General features: G+C 46.3%; 1 protein-coding gene across 6 annotated transcripts in view; it reads left to right on the top strand.

The window, feature by feature from the left end:
- Positions 1 to 16465, top strand: part of LOC110376021 (uncharacterized protein) — a 71305-nt gene that overhangs the window by 22601 nt on the left and 32239 nt on the right. For all 6 annotated transcript variants that reach the window (XM_064040241.1, XM_064040240.1, XM_064040245.1 and 3 more), the window contains exon 2: positions 11982 to 12422. In XM_064040241.1, coding sequence (XP_063896311.1) covers positions 12347 to 12422 — 76 coding nt within the window. In that variant the 5' untranslated portion in view covers positions 11982 to 12346. The remainder of the gene's footprint in view (positions 1 to 11981; positions 12423 to 16465) is intronic.

A 16465-nucleotide genomic window follows, 5' to 3' on the forward strand; every position in this document is an offset into this window, starting at 1 on the left:
TGTAGCGATAGTAACATTACTTCATGCAGTTTTTTTATTTATTTTTAAACTAAAAATGAACGTTTGCGTGTTGTGATATTAAAAGTTTTCATTTTGTGTTATTTGTTACTGTTGATTTTTTGTTCGTGCTGTTTAGATTGTAATCGCTATCAATTTCCTTGTGCCAAAGGTATTTTACCGGGACATAACAGTACAATCTATAAAGGCAGATATAACAATTATTCACGTGAAGTGTTTTAACTATTTATTTCTTTTTCAATATTAACGATCCGATAGAGGAATAAAAACGATTTTAGGATTTTTTGTACGACCTGTGTAGCACCAAAGTAAATAATTATAAAGTGTGCAGTGATGGTCCATCAAATCATGATTCAATATTGATTTTAATAAAATATATTTTCTTAACAGACGCCTCGATTCATTAGCTTTATTTACTGACTGTACACAAAGTAATCGTCAAGGTTATTTTATATTTGTTTGAAGATCTTTATTGCTGGGGCGGAAAGTATGCGGTATGTTTAACAATCAAATTGTGTAATGTAAGATCAAATATTTTGAAGAAATAATTATAAAGAAATAGCTATTGCCTGCGGTTTACTTATGTCCAATGAAAATAGATTCCCATATTCGGATAAAATATAACCTATATCACCCAGGGATAGTGTGGCTTTCGACCCGTGAAGTATCTATGTAATGTTTCAAATCTGTATTTGTTTACGTTTCATAGTTTCGGAACTTTACAAACAAACAAAAAATTCTCTGCTAATTTTATTACTTACCTTTATAATAAGGCGTGCATTATCTAGAGGCCTGTCGAATATTTTTTTTTTGATATTGCTAACAAAATAATTGTTAATGATACTGGGAGTTTCCCGAATTAAATGCTGAACTGATAATTACGGATATACAAAAAGATAAATATGTGGGTTTTGATAACGTTCTAGTACTGAGGCAATGCCTAACAATTAATCTAATCCAAATTAAAATGGTTATCCGATGTAGGTCTGTATGTTTGTAATGTTCACTTTTGACATAGGTACAATATAGACTTGAAAACTCAAAACCTTTTTTCTATAGACTCATCACGGCTGAAAAATGTCCACTGCTGGACAGAAAGCTCCTTCAATCAGTGGGGATTTGTCCATACTCACCGCGTGCTTGCGTGTTGGTGAGAGCATTGTGAGATATTTTAGCTTCAGATATGCTGTTGCCCATCTCCGAGGAAGGCATTTCATATCCTACTTGGTGGTTATTACACCGCCACTAGACGGTCGCTAGAGCCTCGCCCTGCCCCAATTGCCAACCTCACCTAGGCAGGACGATGTTGACTTACGTTGTCTTAATTATTAAGTATAAATAGCCAGACTTTTTTATGGGATATCATCAAATGACTCCTCCCGCTGTGGGTGCAGCGTAAGGAAGTGTCAGACTCTTACTGAGTAAAACCCACCATGTTCCTTCTTAAGCCCTTTATGTACCAGGGCTGTGGTAACTCTTCCAGGCTTTGGCCCTGGTGATGCCAGACAGACATGTGACATATAATTTCCCGAATAGAATATCCTTAAAAGCCAGACAATCATGGTAGGTATCTGTGTGACGTATGTACGAAGTTAAGGTCAAAGGTACGCTCACACCCACACATAGACACATTAATACATACATTATATAGTGTATGTGTACATGTGTGTGTACTTTTTTTTTTTAACGACGTAAAAATCATCAAATGACCCTCCCGCTGTGGGTTAGCAGCGGTGAGGGAGTGTCAGACTCTTACTGACTAAAAGCCGTCGTGTTCCGTCGTAGGCCTTATGTGCTAGGGCCGCGGTACCTCTTTCGAACAACCCGCAGCCCCGGCAGGCCTTGGCCCTCCTGGGCCCCTCTGGGGTTGCTGACATCTCTTTGAGGAGCGCGTGGAACAACGCGCGCCGCCGACACGGGTCTGTTGTCTAAAAACAGACATGAGCGATGAGCCACCCGAACTCACCGCCCACAGACCCACGCCTACGGTGGCCGGGAGTCGTCTCGCGACACCCGGCGCCCGTGGTGTCTACCTGCTCCAGCGCGGCGGCCGGGATGAGAGGTGCGAACTCTCTGACGTTCCGCCGCCTCCTTCTCGAGCATGACTGCTTCGCAGAAGGAGGCGACGGCATCCCATTCCCTTTCGCCCCGGACCATGGCTTGAACCAGGGCCGGACGCGAGGTCGCCGCCGCCCACAGCCTCGACGAGGACCCGGCGGTGCCCTTCCCACGCAGGGCACTCCTGGACTGTGTGGTCCACCGTGTCCTCGGGGCTATCCGCACAGTGGTGACACCCGGGCGCCTCCTCACGACCGATTCGATGCAGATACCTCCCGAAACAACCGTGTCCGGTGAGGACCTGCGTCATGCGGTACGTGAGGGCGCCGTGACTCCTCCCGAGCCACTCCTCAAAGAGGGACTTACCGCCACTATGGTGGCGTGCCCTGCACTGGGTTGCGACAGTCGCTCCTCCAGGCCACCATGACATCCCGCCGGAGCTCTGCCCGCTGCGCGACAACTTGTCGCGGCAACGGGGTTTCCCCCCGGCGCAGAGCCTCCTCGCGCCAGTCGTACAGGCGCAAGAAGACTCTCGCCTCCAGATCCCACGGTGGTAGTCCGGCTAGTAGGCCAGCTGCTTCGCGGGAGATCGTGCGGTACCCCCGGATTAGCCTAATGGCTATCACCCTTTGGGGCACGTTCAGGTAGTGTACAGCTCGCGGCCGTACCGAACGTGCCCATACCGGGGCCCCGTAAAGGGCCATGGACCGCAAGACTCCCGCGTAGAGTTTACGGCAGGGGCGTTTGGGCCTCCCAGGTTGGGCAGGAGCCGCTTGAAGGCAGCACCTGTCTTCTCCAGTTTGGGGCCCAAACGTCGGAAATGTTCGACGAAGTTCCACCGGCCGTCGAGGACGAGTCCTAGGTACTTCATCGCCCCTCGACGCCGATGGTAACCCTCCCACCGTAATTTGGGAACCTGAAGGTGGCGCGTTCCGAAGCCCATGAAAGCACATGGCCTCGGACTTGTGCAATGCCACCTCCAGTCCCAGCAGCTGGATCCTCTCAACGACTATCGCAACCCCGCGCGCCATTATGTCGGCTGCCTCCTGGTGCGACCTCCCTTGTGCCAGTACCAGCGTGTCGTCAGCGTAGCAAACCACGCTGACGCCGCTAGGGAGGTCGGCGCGCAGCACCAGTCGTAGCCGATGTTCCACAAGAGCGGCCCCAGTACCGACCCCTGCGGAACACCGCACGACATCTCTCGCCGGTTCCATTCCCCATTGTGACCGGGGTAAATGATGGACCTATCCGACAGATAGGCCTCGACCACGCGACGAAGGTAGGTCGGCACCCGGTGGTACCGGAGTGCCTCCCTAATGCAACTCCAGGGAAGGGTGTTGAAGGCATTGGCGATGTCAAGAGACACCGCCAAGACGACCCCCCCCGGGGACACAGCATCCCCCGTCGTGAGAGATCTCACGCGCATGATGGCGTCCACCGTTGAGCGCCCCCTGCGGAAACCGAACTGGTTGTCCGCGAGGTCCGGCCCCATCCCCCCAAGGTGCGCAACGAGGCGGTGTGCAACAACTCGCTCGAAGAGCTTGCCCACCTCGTCGAGCAACACGATGGGCCGGTATGCGGACGGAGAGTCCGCAGGGCGCCCCGGCTTCCGAATGAGGACAAGTTTCCCTTTTTTCCAACGAAGTGGGAACTGGCCCCTCTCCATACATGCGCTGAGAAGCCCCCTTAGTCGAGGCCCGAGAGCCTCAAGGGCCAGAACCCAGGCCTTGCCAGGCACGCCGTCAGGCCCTGGGGCGGTATTTTTGGCTTTCAGCCTGGTTACCGCCACTCTCAGGTCCACCCCAGTCACCTCGGGGACATCGTCGTCGTCGGATGTGTGGTCCACAGTCGACACCGCGGGTTGCAGAACCATGGGCGGGGGAGAGTGTTCCCCGCGCGAAGGGAACAGAGCGCTCACCACCTCCTCCACCAGTTGAGGCCGAAGACTCTGGGTCAGCGGGGGGGCCCATGGGCGGAGCTTACCCCGCACCATTTTGTAAGGGCGCCCCCACGGATCTCTGTCCAGAGTCCCCAGCAGCTCTGTATTGGCCACGTCCTTGGCCTGGATGATGGCCAATTGGAGGGCGGTCTTCGCAGCTCTGTATCCCTCGTACAGTTCCGCTTCCTGGCCTCTGCATCCGGAGGGCGGATGCGCAGCCTGCGGTGTCTGGTGTACAGGTGTCTCGCAGCGACGCACGCCTCGCGAAGGGCCGCAATCTCGCTGGACCACCAGTACACCTGGCGTCGGGCGCGTCCTGGCACGACTCGGGGCATGGCCATGTCACAGATCTCGGACATGGTCTCCCGGAACCACTCCGCCTCGTCGTTGATGTCGGCGGGCCTGTCCGGTGATGACACCCAAGCCCGCACGACTGAGGCTTCCAGGAGAAGCTCCCGGTCAAGGTGCTTTAGCGCCCAACGTGGACCACTCGGGGTCTGCAGGACCGGCGCGTTTGGATTTTGGGCGGAGACGTCAAACCGGATATACCGGTGATCGGAATAGGTCTCCACCCCCTCCTCGACGTGCCAGTCTAAGACACGCGGTAGCAGAGCGGGGCTGGCGAACGAGATGTCCACTACCGAGTCGCCCTGCATCCGTACACACGTGGGGACAGAACCCCGATTGAGGACGACCAGGCCTGATTCCAGCGCCCAGTCCTCCACCATCCTTCCCCGCGCGTCCGTGTGTCGGGAACCCCAGGCCAAGTTCTTGGCATTGAAGTCCCCTAACACTAGCACAGGGAGGGTGTAGCTTCCGACGACGACAGACAACTCCAGGAGGGAGTTGTGGAACTCGGCGAGAGTTCGGTTCGGGGAGAAGTATACCCCCACAACAACTATCTCCCCGAACCGTGCTGCGACGCAACCCCTTCCACTCTTCACCCCTTCGAGGGAAGGAGTACCAGCGGCGGCCGACGATATGATGGTCACCGAGCCGCTAAGGTCCTTGACCCAGTCATCCCTGGGAAGGACAAAGTACGGCTCCGCGACCACGGCGATGTTGATCGACCACTGCGCCATGCTTTGGAGCAACAGGTCCTGGGCACGGGCGCAGTGGTTGATGTTCGCCTGGAGGAAGCGTAGTGGAGCCGTTTTAGAATTCCATCACGTCTTCCTCCTCTTCAGGCCCAGAAGCGGGCACCGCGGCAGCAGCAGCAGCGGCGACTTCGCCGGCAGCGACGGCATCATTGGAGGTGGCGGCGGCCGCAGGAGCTGCGGCTGTGGCGACGACGGACGGCCGACCCTTGCCCCTGGTCTTGACGGGTGGGGTACAGGTCTTGCACCCCGCCCGGTGTTCGGCTGGCCTTCCAGCAGCCGCACATGCAGTGCAGTGCGGCGTGGCGCTGCAAGACACGGCCTTGTGGCCGGGCTGACCGCAGCGGAAGCAGAGGGCGCTGCGGTCGACCTCCGAGGTGCAACGAACTCCCACATGGTGCCCAACGTGGCATCGGAAGCACCTCAGTGGTCTGGGGTCAAGCAGCTTGACCTGCGCCGACACCCAGCCAACCAACAATCTTCGGCCGTCGACGATTGTCTTGGCTGCCGTCACGGGCAGCTCACCGTAACGGTGCTCGTGCCCTGAAGTCGGGACGTAAGGTGCCCGCCTTGACTTCATCGGCGGAGCACCCACCCGTCCTAGCGACGGCGGCCACCACCTCCTCCGTAGTGACCGAGTCGTCCAGGCCCATGATGCGCAGATCCGCGCACTTGTAGGGCCTGGAGACTCGGGCATCGTCCGCACTTATGGACGCTCTGAGCCTCTCGGCTAGAGCGTCTGCGGAGGGCCCGCTGGCCGCTCCCGGGACCTCCAGCATTCGGGCGCCCGTTGCGGTCACCCTGAGCCGAAGGCCCTCGGTGATACCCAGCTCAGCTAGGTCCACCGCCTCCTTTGCCTTAGCGAGCACGTCGCGGTACGATACGCCCCTCTTAACCGCGTCCGGCTGTAGTGTGAGCACCACAGCCGCGGTCTTAGGGGCGCGTAGTTGAGCCGCGACGGCTCGCTCCTTGCGGCGCTGCCTTTGGGCTTTCTTTCTGGCCGCCTTCCCTCTCTTCTTCTTCTCCCCCACCACCTGCCACTCGGATTGAGTGGGAGGAGAAGTAGTCGCTGACGGAGTCGGCTTTGGGGGGCGTCTCGCCACTGGTGATGACGACGGGACCGGTGCTGGGGGTGGCACCGGGGTCCTCTGCGCCCGGACCGCCGTCGCAGCCTTTGGCTTCGGCTGGGCGGCTGCCCTCCTGGGCGGTCCGATCGGCGCCGCGACGGGGGGTTCGCTCGGTGCCGATGCTGCCGCAGTCGCATAAGAGGCCCTTTGGGCTGCTTGGGGCTTTGGCGCCGCGAGGGGAGGGCGCAGGACTCTGCCCTCCAGGACGGAGAAGCGAGCCTGGAAGGCCGCCATCTCCCGCCGAACCAGGGCCAGAACCTGGCTCTCCCCTGGAGAGGACTGCGGTTGCCGCGAGGTGGCCCCGCTTCGCTCCGCCTCCTGCTCGCGCATCCTTTCTATCTCCGCCCGGAGACATCTATTCTCCTCTACGAGAGACCCCAAGTTGGCCGTGAGACGAGCTACCTGCTCCTGCAACTTGGCCAGCTCGCTCTTGGGAGCCAGGCCAAAATTGCTCACCGCTGCAGCGGTGATGGAGGCGGTAGCGGCCTCAATCGCGCTATTGCGATTGGCCTTCTTTCTCTTAAGAGTCACCTCTCTGAAGGCGGACTCCACTGTCTTCGCGAAGTCCGCCCTCCTCTCCCGGTCAGAGCCGAAGGCCGATGCGTCCTCCTCAGAGGAGCTCTGGTGGTCTCCTTCGTTGCCCCTGTCGCGAACGAGCCTCCTATCGGCCTTTTTGGCCGAAGCTCCGCGACCACCGGAGGAAGACCCCAGGTCGTCCGCCTTCCTCTTGAGGAAGGCCTCGACTCTGTGGTCCTTCTTGCTGCGGGGGACCGTGAAGTCTCCCGCAGTTTCCTCACTGGATACGGACTCGCAGTCCGAGTCCGCATCCCACTCCCTATCGTCTTTTTTGTTTGGGTTTTTTTTAATATTACTATCCATATACGTCCCACGAGCATGAGAACAAGTTCCTGTCCACCCCGGCAGTGGCCTCATACCGGGGCAAGCCTACATACTGTTGGGGGCGGCTGGCCCCAACAGGTGGGAGCGCTAACGACCGTGTCCCCCACGGCCATTCATCCCCTCGCCGCGCTCCCGAAACTTGGGATTAGGTGGTTTTTTATCTAAGAGGTGTCCTTCCTCTGGGCCGGGCGGTTAAGCCAAGCCCTCATCGGCGGCATTAGACATGCCTCCGTCTGCTGTCCAGCCATCCCGGCTCAGCAAACCCGCCAAAAGGTTTGCTCTTCGTTGAACGAGGAGCAAACGAGCGCCGCTTCAGTGCGCCTGCACCTCTGCGGGTATGGCCGCATCCTTGCCATGTCCACAAGCGTCGACTGGTCAGGAGCGGCCCCTCCCTGGGTCCCTCTTCGTCTGGCTTCTCCCCTGAACCTTTCCGGCATGAGTGACTCTACCGGCAGAGCTCCAGGATCCTAGAAGCACGCAAGCCCCACCACGACGACAACGTGGGGACACCCTCGGTGGGGAGACACCCTCGGTGGGGCATGTGTGTGTACTTGGAGATAGTTTCGATTCGTACGAGTAACATTATGACGTCACTTCGCACGATGAAAGTTTGAATTAGGAATGAATTTTTAAATTACGAATTTTTGTTTTGTTTTAGTTTTTAAGGAACTTTTGTTGCTATAAATAGCGGGGGATTCTAATTTTATCTTGTAGATAAACTGTAATCACTGTATGTATTGTACATACATATTCTGAACTTTTCAACTTTTAATCATTCATAACCAATTTTGGTATTTCAGAACTAAACTTTAACTTTTCTGTTTAGGTACTTATTTCGCGTAGTTAGGTATTTGGATAATCCTATTAGTGCTATTTCAAAGTTCAAGCTTTCTTTACTTTAAAAAAAACCTTCTCTTAAAGTGTCAACGCATAACAAATAGACATACAGACAGAATGACTACCACATATTTCATAGTTTTCCATGAAAAAATATGCAATAAATAAATGAAAATAATTAAATCTAGGATAATCTTTCAACATATACAAATATAAACAATATGTATGTCCGTGGGTTCACTGGGTTCGTCCACGTGGGAGATCAAAGGTCACCGACAGGCGTGATGAACAAACAACTGTTTTAAACGTTTTATTGGAAACTCCGGACATTTTCACAGAAATATTTATTATAATAGTTGCACATTATGTATTGTTATTTATTTTGTACTGTTGAAAGTTAAGTGGGTATTCGTTGTGCCGATTTATGAACGAAGTTCGTACTTACAAGTAGGTGTTGGTATGAAATGTTTTTTTTTCTTTTTTAATAATACTTCAGCACATTAATAAATTAAACTATACCTAAAGCTGCGGGTAAGAGCGCTTTCACACTATCGATTTACCACGCGAAAATTGCTGATACAAACGGTTCTGGAATTGTGAGACATTTTTGATTCGCGAAATGTGTCGCACGTAAAAGGCCCTGTAATCCCGTGAAAAACAACTAGTGCTGAGACATTACATAAAACAATATGTACACGATTATTCCAAATTCCCACAACCTTTGCTCTTACATACATACCTACAATGAAACTCGTACCTATCTTGTGCAAGTTACCCAATACTAAGTTACGGAACAGACATACATACAGACGTACTTACTACTCGCATAGTTAGATCACATTAATTTCCTTGTGGGGCGCAGTGATGTCTGACTTACTGCGTTTTCATTAAGAGGTTATGGATTTGGGAATTTAGGCTGATTCTAGGGGTGTGTGTTTGTTACTTCGATAGAAGGCGTTATGGGTAGGAAAGCTTAGTATTCTGTTGCTTATGTCATCATTTGAACAAAGATGAGAAAACATTAAGAAAAATATCACCAAAAACAAAAAAATCTGTAACGCGAAGAGTTTTTGCATTGAAGCCTCATTAAAAACAATCAATCTATCGAATTGACTTGCTATGATTACAAAGCGCACATTATAAAAAGTCTATTTTCAACTTAATCAGCATGAGAAAAAAGCAATTGAAGGAATAACAGCTATTCTTAAATTGGTCAAATAATTACATACAAACAAAAAATTCTTTACAATACCTATATTCGCCGTAATTATGATACTATTAGGCATATCAATAAAAAAAATCGGGATTCCCGGTTTTAATTTTGCTAATAGTAGGTACCTAAAATCTCTAGTTTTATATGGCGTCGTATAATTAAACTGGATAACCTTTAGCAAATTAACAAAATCATACAACTTAATGTATTATTGTAGCTTCATTACAGAATCATTGCTTTTTAACGACAAAACAGTCACGACTGTAGTTATTTTAAATAAGGTTTTAGTATAATAACAGTTGAACCGAAACTTTTGCGTAATATCATGCTTTGCTTGCTTGCACGATTTTTGTCGCTTATGCAACATTATAGTGTCAACAAACCATTTGCAAAGGGGAGCTTTCGCTAATAAAAAAACGCGAATTATACAGAAAATAAGGATAAAAACGACTGTTCGGGGATGTGCGTTGTTTGTTGATGTTGAATGAGATGAGAAACTCGCGATTATCGTTAACTTTGTTTATTTACGAAAATCGTTACAAAAATGTTAGTTGAATGCACGCCCGTGTACGATGACGACCGAAAATGCACTAAAAGCTAAAAATTGTGGGCCGAGGCTCACGTGTTTGCGTAAAGGTGTTCGTGGTCCTTCGAGCCGGATGGCTCCTGCAATCGCATGAACAATACCAACAAATGTAACATGATTGTACCACAACAAAGTCACGAGTACACGGAGTTGCAGTATTATAACCAGCTGTTGCTGACACAACATTTCATAGAGCACTCCAGACGGCGTCGCGGGCTTATCAACGGCATTGGATATCTCGCCAATGGACTGTTCGGCGTATTAGATGAACGCTTCGCAGAACAGTACGCCCAAGACATTGAACTTATAAAACGAAACGAAGCACATTTGAAGAATTTGTGGAGTAATCAAACATCGGTAGTAGAATCTGAATACAACTTAATTAAAAGGATGGAGAAAATGGTTGCCATGCAACATAAAGTCATAAACAAACACCTGAACAGCCTTGATAAAGCTTTGAACACTATCCAAGCGGAAGTAAACGAAATAACAAAACAGCAAGAGTTTATTCTAACAGCAATTGCAGCGAACAGTATGCTTCAAAATCTGAAAAACATTCAAAACATGATGTTGGACACTATTTCTGATGTTTACCAGGGAAGAGTAAATCTGCATTTATTAACACCAAAACAACTACAACATCAATTGAATGTTATTTCTGGCTTATTAACAGGCGACGTTACTCTACCGATTGAAAACATTCACACAGATTTGAAACAAATATACGAACTTATGAAGATAAGAGCCAGAGTTACAGACAAGTATTTTATATTCGAGATAAAAATACCATTAATCAACAGAGAAACTTATGATCTCTATCACCTCATTGCAGTACCGAAGTTGTACAGAAAAAACATGACTCTCGCAATCACTCCAGTTTCAGATTACGTTGCCATTAACTTACAGAAAGACAATTATTCACCTATAACTACAGAAATATTACAGAAATGTATAACCAGAGGAAGCTCAACATACATGTGTGACTCAAACACACCGATATACAAGATGAAGTCAGATGAAGATCTTTGCATACTGGAGAGAAATAATGTATGCAAAACAAGCAGTGACGCGTGCAAAAGCCAGTTCATTTCATTAACAAAAATAAACACATATTTATATGTATGTTGCGAGCAGTGTCAAGTGCGAATCATATGCGGAGATCGGATTACGCCGCACATACTTATGCGCGCTAATGTCATTACTCTTGATAGCGATTGCGTAATGACAACAAACTCTTTACAATACATGGACACAAACACTATGAGAGTCAATTTAAGGTCAAATATGATACTCAAACAGCAGTCCTGGCACCGATTAACCACATAATCAATCTGACTATTGATCAAGGATACGAGGACAATTTGGACAACCAATCAAATGAAACAGAAACAGTGCACAACAACTTGCTTAGAGAGATAGACTTGAAGTTAAAACAGTTGAAAGAAGAACAGAAATATGAAAGTATCACTTCAATGTCTAACCACGACATACATCACTATGCGGTTATCTACATCGTATTGGGGATAGTGGTTATCTTATGCGCTGTTTTCCTATATCGAAAATTATGTAGAAGCTGGAATACAACCCCGGAAGAGACGATCAACGAAGCTCAACCAATGCCCAGGACTTCTAGGATCAACAAACACCAATCGCAAGCTCAAGAAGAACACGAGATGAAAGAGTTTAGCAAACCCAGACCCGTGTTCCGTAAATTAGTTTTTAATAACGATTCGGAATAATATTTTTCTATTTTTGTTTAACATTGTATAATAATATTTTTTGTATTTTTGTTTATACTTTATACTTTTTTTGTAATGGATGCACACCCCAGCCTCCCTCATCTTTGCTGGTCGGGAATATGTTCGGAGTAACCGAACACCTTTACGCAAACACGTGAGCCTCGGCCCACAATTTTTAGCTTTTAGTGCATTTTCGGTCGTCATCGTACACGGGCGTGCATTCAACTAACATTTTTGTAACGATTTTCGTAAATAAACAAAGTTAACGATAATCGCGAGTTTCTCATCTCATTCAACATCAACAAACAACGCACATCCCCGAACAACGACGCACCAGTTTGTTTGAGAAAAATAACAGTGTTCTTAAATAATTTCTGCCAGCTCTTGAGTACTTTAGTACCTAGTAAAGTATCCAAGAGCTATGTTGTAAGAGTTCAATGAACTCTAATCCTAACAAATCCCGACAGATTTCAGTTCCCATGTCGACCCGTCACTCAGCCAATTCAAAACCAAGACTGTACAGTAACTCCGACAATAAATAGTTCGTAAGTTGAATGAAAAACTCAAACAATATCGCGAATGTGACTGATCATAGTGAAAGTAAACAAATTACACAATCAGCGTTTAGAGCGCGAGTGAAAGTGTAGTCTGTGGCGCGCGGCGGCTGAGCGCGAACGTCACCTGCGCGTTTAAAAAATCAAAACGTCAAAGTCAAGATTACGCGCCAAAATTACTGCCAAGTTTTTTTTTTGTGTGTGGAGTGAGTTGTGTAAGAAGGTTTCGGCGGTGAAGGCTGTGTTGTTATAGCTAAACCGCCCCTAGCGCTCGGCCAATGGCGGGGAAGGTGCCGCCCCCGCGGGGCTCGTCGCATGTCTGCTTCGCGGTTACGCTCCTGATACTCGCTGCCGGTAAGTCCAATTTCTTGTTGTTGTGTTAAGTTTCTTTTTTTTTTTGAAAGCTAAGACCTCTTTGGAAAGTTTGGTGTTATAATTATACTTAGGGGGTAAAAATCTTAAGCGTGTATCGTGTTTCTTTATTTTTTTTTATTGCCTAGGTTTAAACATAACACAAATTATTTAAAAAAAACACATTAATTTCAACTTTTCATTACAAATTGGGACAAACCCGAAAAGACGCTACAGTATGGAAACCCTACATGAAATGTCAATCTGCACCAAAAGCTTTTCCAATACCTACGTGTCTACTCTGATACCTATAAGATTTTATATTTAGTTCATTCATAGTGAAACGAAGGCCTTATAAAGTTATTTTAGCTAAACATTCTTGTTTGTCTATCAGCTCATATCGACCCACTAGTCTAGTTTTGCCAAACCTGTTTATTTCTATATGGGAGTCAATAACGTATTGCATAATTTAGTTTCTCGTAGGAATATCACGATTATTACATAACTAGCTTTCGCCCGTGGCTTCGTTTTCATTGATTTCATAAAAATACCTATACCTACCAAATAAAAGTTTCGTGTACCTACCGATACTTCTCAAATAACGTTGTTTTACTACTCCGAAGTTGCAAGTGAATTTAAAAACGTCAGATATCTATGCCGCTCTTAATGAAAGCTGAATAGAGCTTCATACATTTTGACTGTATTGTAGTTACTATTAGCAAACTTCGGACAAGCAAAACACCTCGGAGAGAAATAAATCATATCATATCCATTTATTTTTAATCCGCCATCCATGATAAGACAAACAAACCTACAGACAGATTTCCACAATCAGTAGGACATTAAAATCAACTTGCTATATTTTGTGGTCACTCTAGTGTATATTTACTCTGTGTCTATTTAACGTTCTGAGAAGTGACCAGAACAAGCCTTTATGACATTTTGGATTCCTGGTAAAAGCTATTGAATCGTGGGCCGAAGTTCATTACATAGTGTGAGAATGATTTACGTGTTAACATGTTCAAAGTTAGCTTAAATTTTGCTCGTCACTGTTTAAGCTAAATTATTGTGTATATTTTGGCTTACGTGTATTGGCGTAGACGTGTTGGTCCAGAATACCAATAAAGGGGTATATTGGTATTCTGAATCAATACGACTACGCCAATATAAGAAGACTTTAAGACCAAGTTGGTATAAAAGGCGGCTCTTCTGTACCACGAAGACATTTTCGATGTCGACAGCATTGCCCCACATAAGAATTCCATAGGACACCATCATCCTCCGAGCCTTTTTCCCAACTATGTTAGGGTCGGCTTCCAGTCTAACCGGATGTAGCTGAGTACCAGTGCTTTACAAGGAGCGACTGCCCTATCTGACCCCCTCAACCCAGTTACCCGGGCAACCCCATACCATTTAAAAGACTGGTGAATTCCATAGAACGTATGACTATAGAAATGACTCAAATCCACTAAACGCGCCGTGGCTACATCGGAGAGAGCTCTAACTTTCCTCACAGCTTTCGCAGCAGAGCTTAGTTTACCCGTGGGCCAGGCCAGTTATTTATATTTTCAATTATGAACAACAAATTATATGTAGTAACTAGTAGTAATCATTAATTCTGGTTAAGTAAGCCAAGATCAAACGAGCAAGGATTACCAGTTAGCTTATATAGATCATTTATTATATCTAGAATTATTAGTTGGTTAACCTTTAAAGTGATCATGATCACGTCATTTATTTTGAATCAAACCGCCTGTCAGTATATTATACTAAGGTAATGAAATTTTTGCTCTTAGCTTTGCTTTTTCTTAGCTCTTAGCTGAATCCGGTTAGACTGGAAGCCCACCCCAACATAAGTTGGGAAAAAGGCTCGGAGGATGAGGATGATGAATGAAAGTTTTGCTCTTTTACGAAGTAATTTAATGTAGCTATATATTTTCCAAATTCATGGAAAAATTGGAAATCTGAACTTCAATATAAGTCATTATTTTGTGCACTGAAAAAAGGTTTCTTTGATATAGGTATATAATTAATTAGTCAATATTATTATGTGATTACTGGGTATATACTTACAGAACAGAAAGTTCAATCACTATGAATTTATTAAAGCTACAAAAAACCATACGATAAATGAAGTTTAATCCAAAATATTCAGTCAAAGGTTAGGTCCGTTGGACTTAAACTTTTTGGGGTCCATTGTACGTTGACTTTTCAAAGGGTTACCTTACGAGACAGGAGTGAGCGCTAAAATGCAACTTTTTGTGGCTTTGTTACGTTTGAGTTTCACAGAGGGACGGGAGCAAACACGCTGTATTGCTTCGAAAAGGATAGGTATACTTTTGTATGAAGTACTTAGTTTAAATAGAATACATGTGGGAATAGAATATTATGTAGGCATACATGAGGTAAGCCAGGATTCGTCAACCTGGTCTAATTTGACGGTCTTTCAGATGTACCAACCTTCATTGGTGGTAAACATTGTCCGTACGGTAAAACTGAGTTTAAAAACGTATTATTATGAGATTCTATTTGTATCAATTAATTAGGTAGGATAATAGATGGTTTTATTAATGTCACACGAAAGGACTATGGACTATATGGAAATACTTTTGGTTGAAAGAGTACCAGTTGTCCCAGGACTTTTGATTCAACATCATCGTCCTGTCTGTCCATCCAAATTTTATTTGAGGTCGGCGCAGCATGTTTTCATTTGTCCTAACTCCACCTGAAAGACCTTTCGTGTACACATATTAACAAATGTCATCTAATCGAGACTTAATTACGTCATTTCCCCACAAAACCTCATCATAGTTTTGAATGAGACTAGACTGCTAGCCATCTAGATCCGGTAACTAAACGTGACACATGTTCAAGGTTAATTGTTCATCCTCTGATCACTATAAAAACCTGGTTGAAAAGTTGTGCGCAAAATGAATTTGTGCCAAAATCGCGTACAAACATAGGTACAGTAAACTGAACATCAGTGGTAACTGTCATGCACCTTAACTCAATAGTAATAAGTACGATTTTTAACCCCCGACGCAAAAACGACGGGGTGTTATAAGTTTGACGTGTCTGTGTGTGTGTGTGTGTGTGTGTGTGTGTGTGTGTGTATGTGGCATCGTAGCTCCCAAACGGATGATCCGATTGAAATGCGGTTTTTTTTGTTTAAAAGGTATGTCAGTCGGGAGTGTTCTTAGCTATGTTTGGTGGAAATCGGTTCAGGTCTTCAAGGTCATCAGCTCGTTTGCTAGATGTGATAGGAATGTTACACGCTCAGTTTACTTGCAAGTATATGTGGGATCTGAAATTTGAAACACTAATGTCTTTTGGAACCACTGAGCTGGTCTGCTGTTAGGGCACGAAGGTAGGAGACGTAACCCTGAACTGCCTTTTAGTAAACCCATCGAGTTTGGGCTCGTTGAATTTGTCTTGCCGAGTTCTCTTCATGTTTCTAATTGACGAGAACCTGATGCTGGAAATGGGATGTGGCGGATGAAACCCTGAACTGCCGGAATGAAACGGATAAACCGATTTATATTTTTGCTGAAAATCTAGAATGTCCAAAGGTTAATTATCTTTATTGTTTCTCAATCTGTGCAATTCTCCCAGAGCCAGTTTGTCATGAGGATTGTTAAACAGCTTCCTTTGGCCGAGATCGCATATAGCGACCCCATCTTAAGATAAAATAAATTAAATGAAAGAAGGAAAAATTTAGGAGCTCCTTTAAAAAGCATGAAATAAAATTAAATTATAAATTTAAAAAAACCCCCGACCCAAAAAAAGTACGCAATAATTATGACAAAAGGTTAAAAACGCTAAACCCTATAAAAAGCAAAAAATAACTTTTAACACTACGTAAACTAAATTTTGACGTGTCGGGGGACCGCTTTTTACCTTCACAAATACTTACATAAATCAAATGATACCTACCTAATTACAACATTCGTTTAAAAAAAAACACGTATCTAAAGTAATGAATTAGAGCGGTCCCCCGACACGACAAAATTTAGTTTACGTAGTGTTAAAAGTTATTTTTTGCTTTT

Source organism: Helicoverpa armigera, chromosome 21, assembly GCF_030705265.1.
Source record: "Helicoverpa armigera isolate CAAS_96S chromosome 21, ASM3070526v1, whole genome shotgun sequence".
Lineage (NCBI taxonomy): Eukaryota > Metazoa > Arthropoda > Insecta > Lepidoptera > Noctuidae > Helicoverpa > Helicoverpa armigera.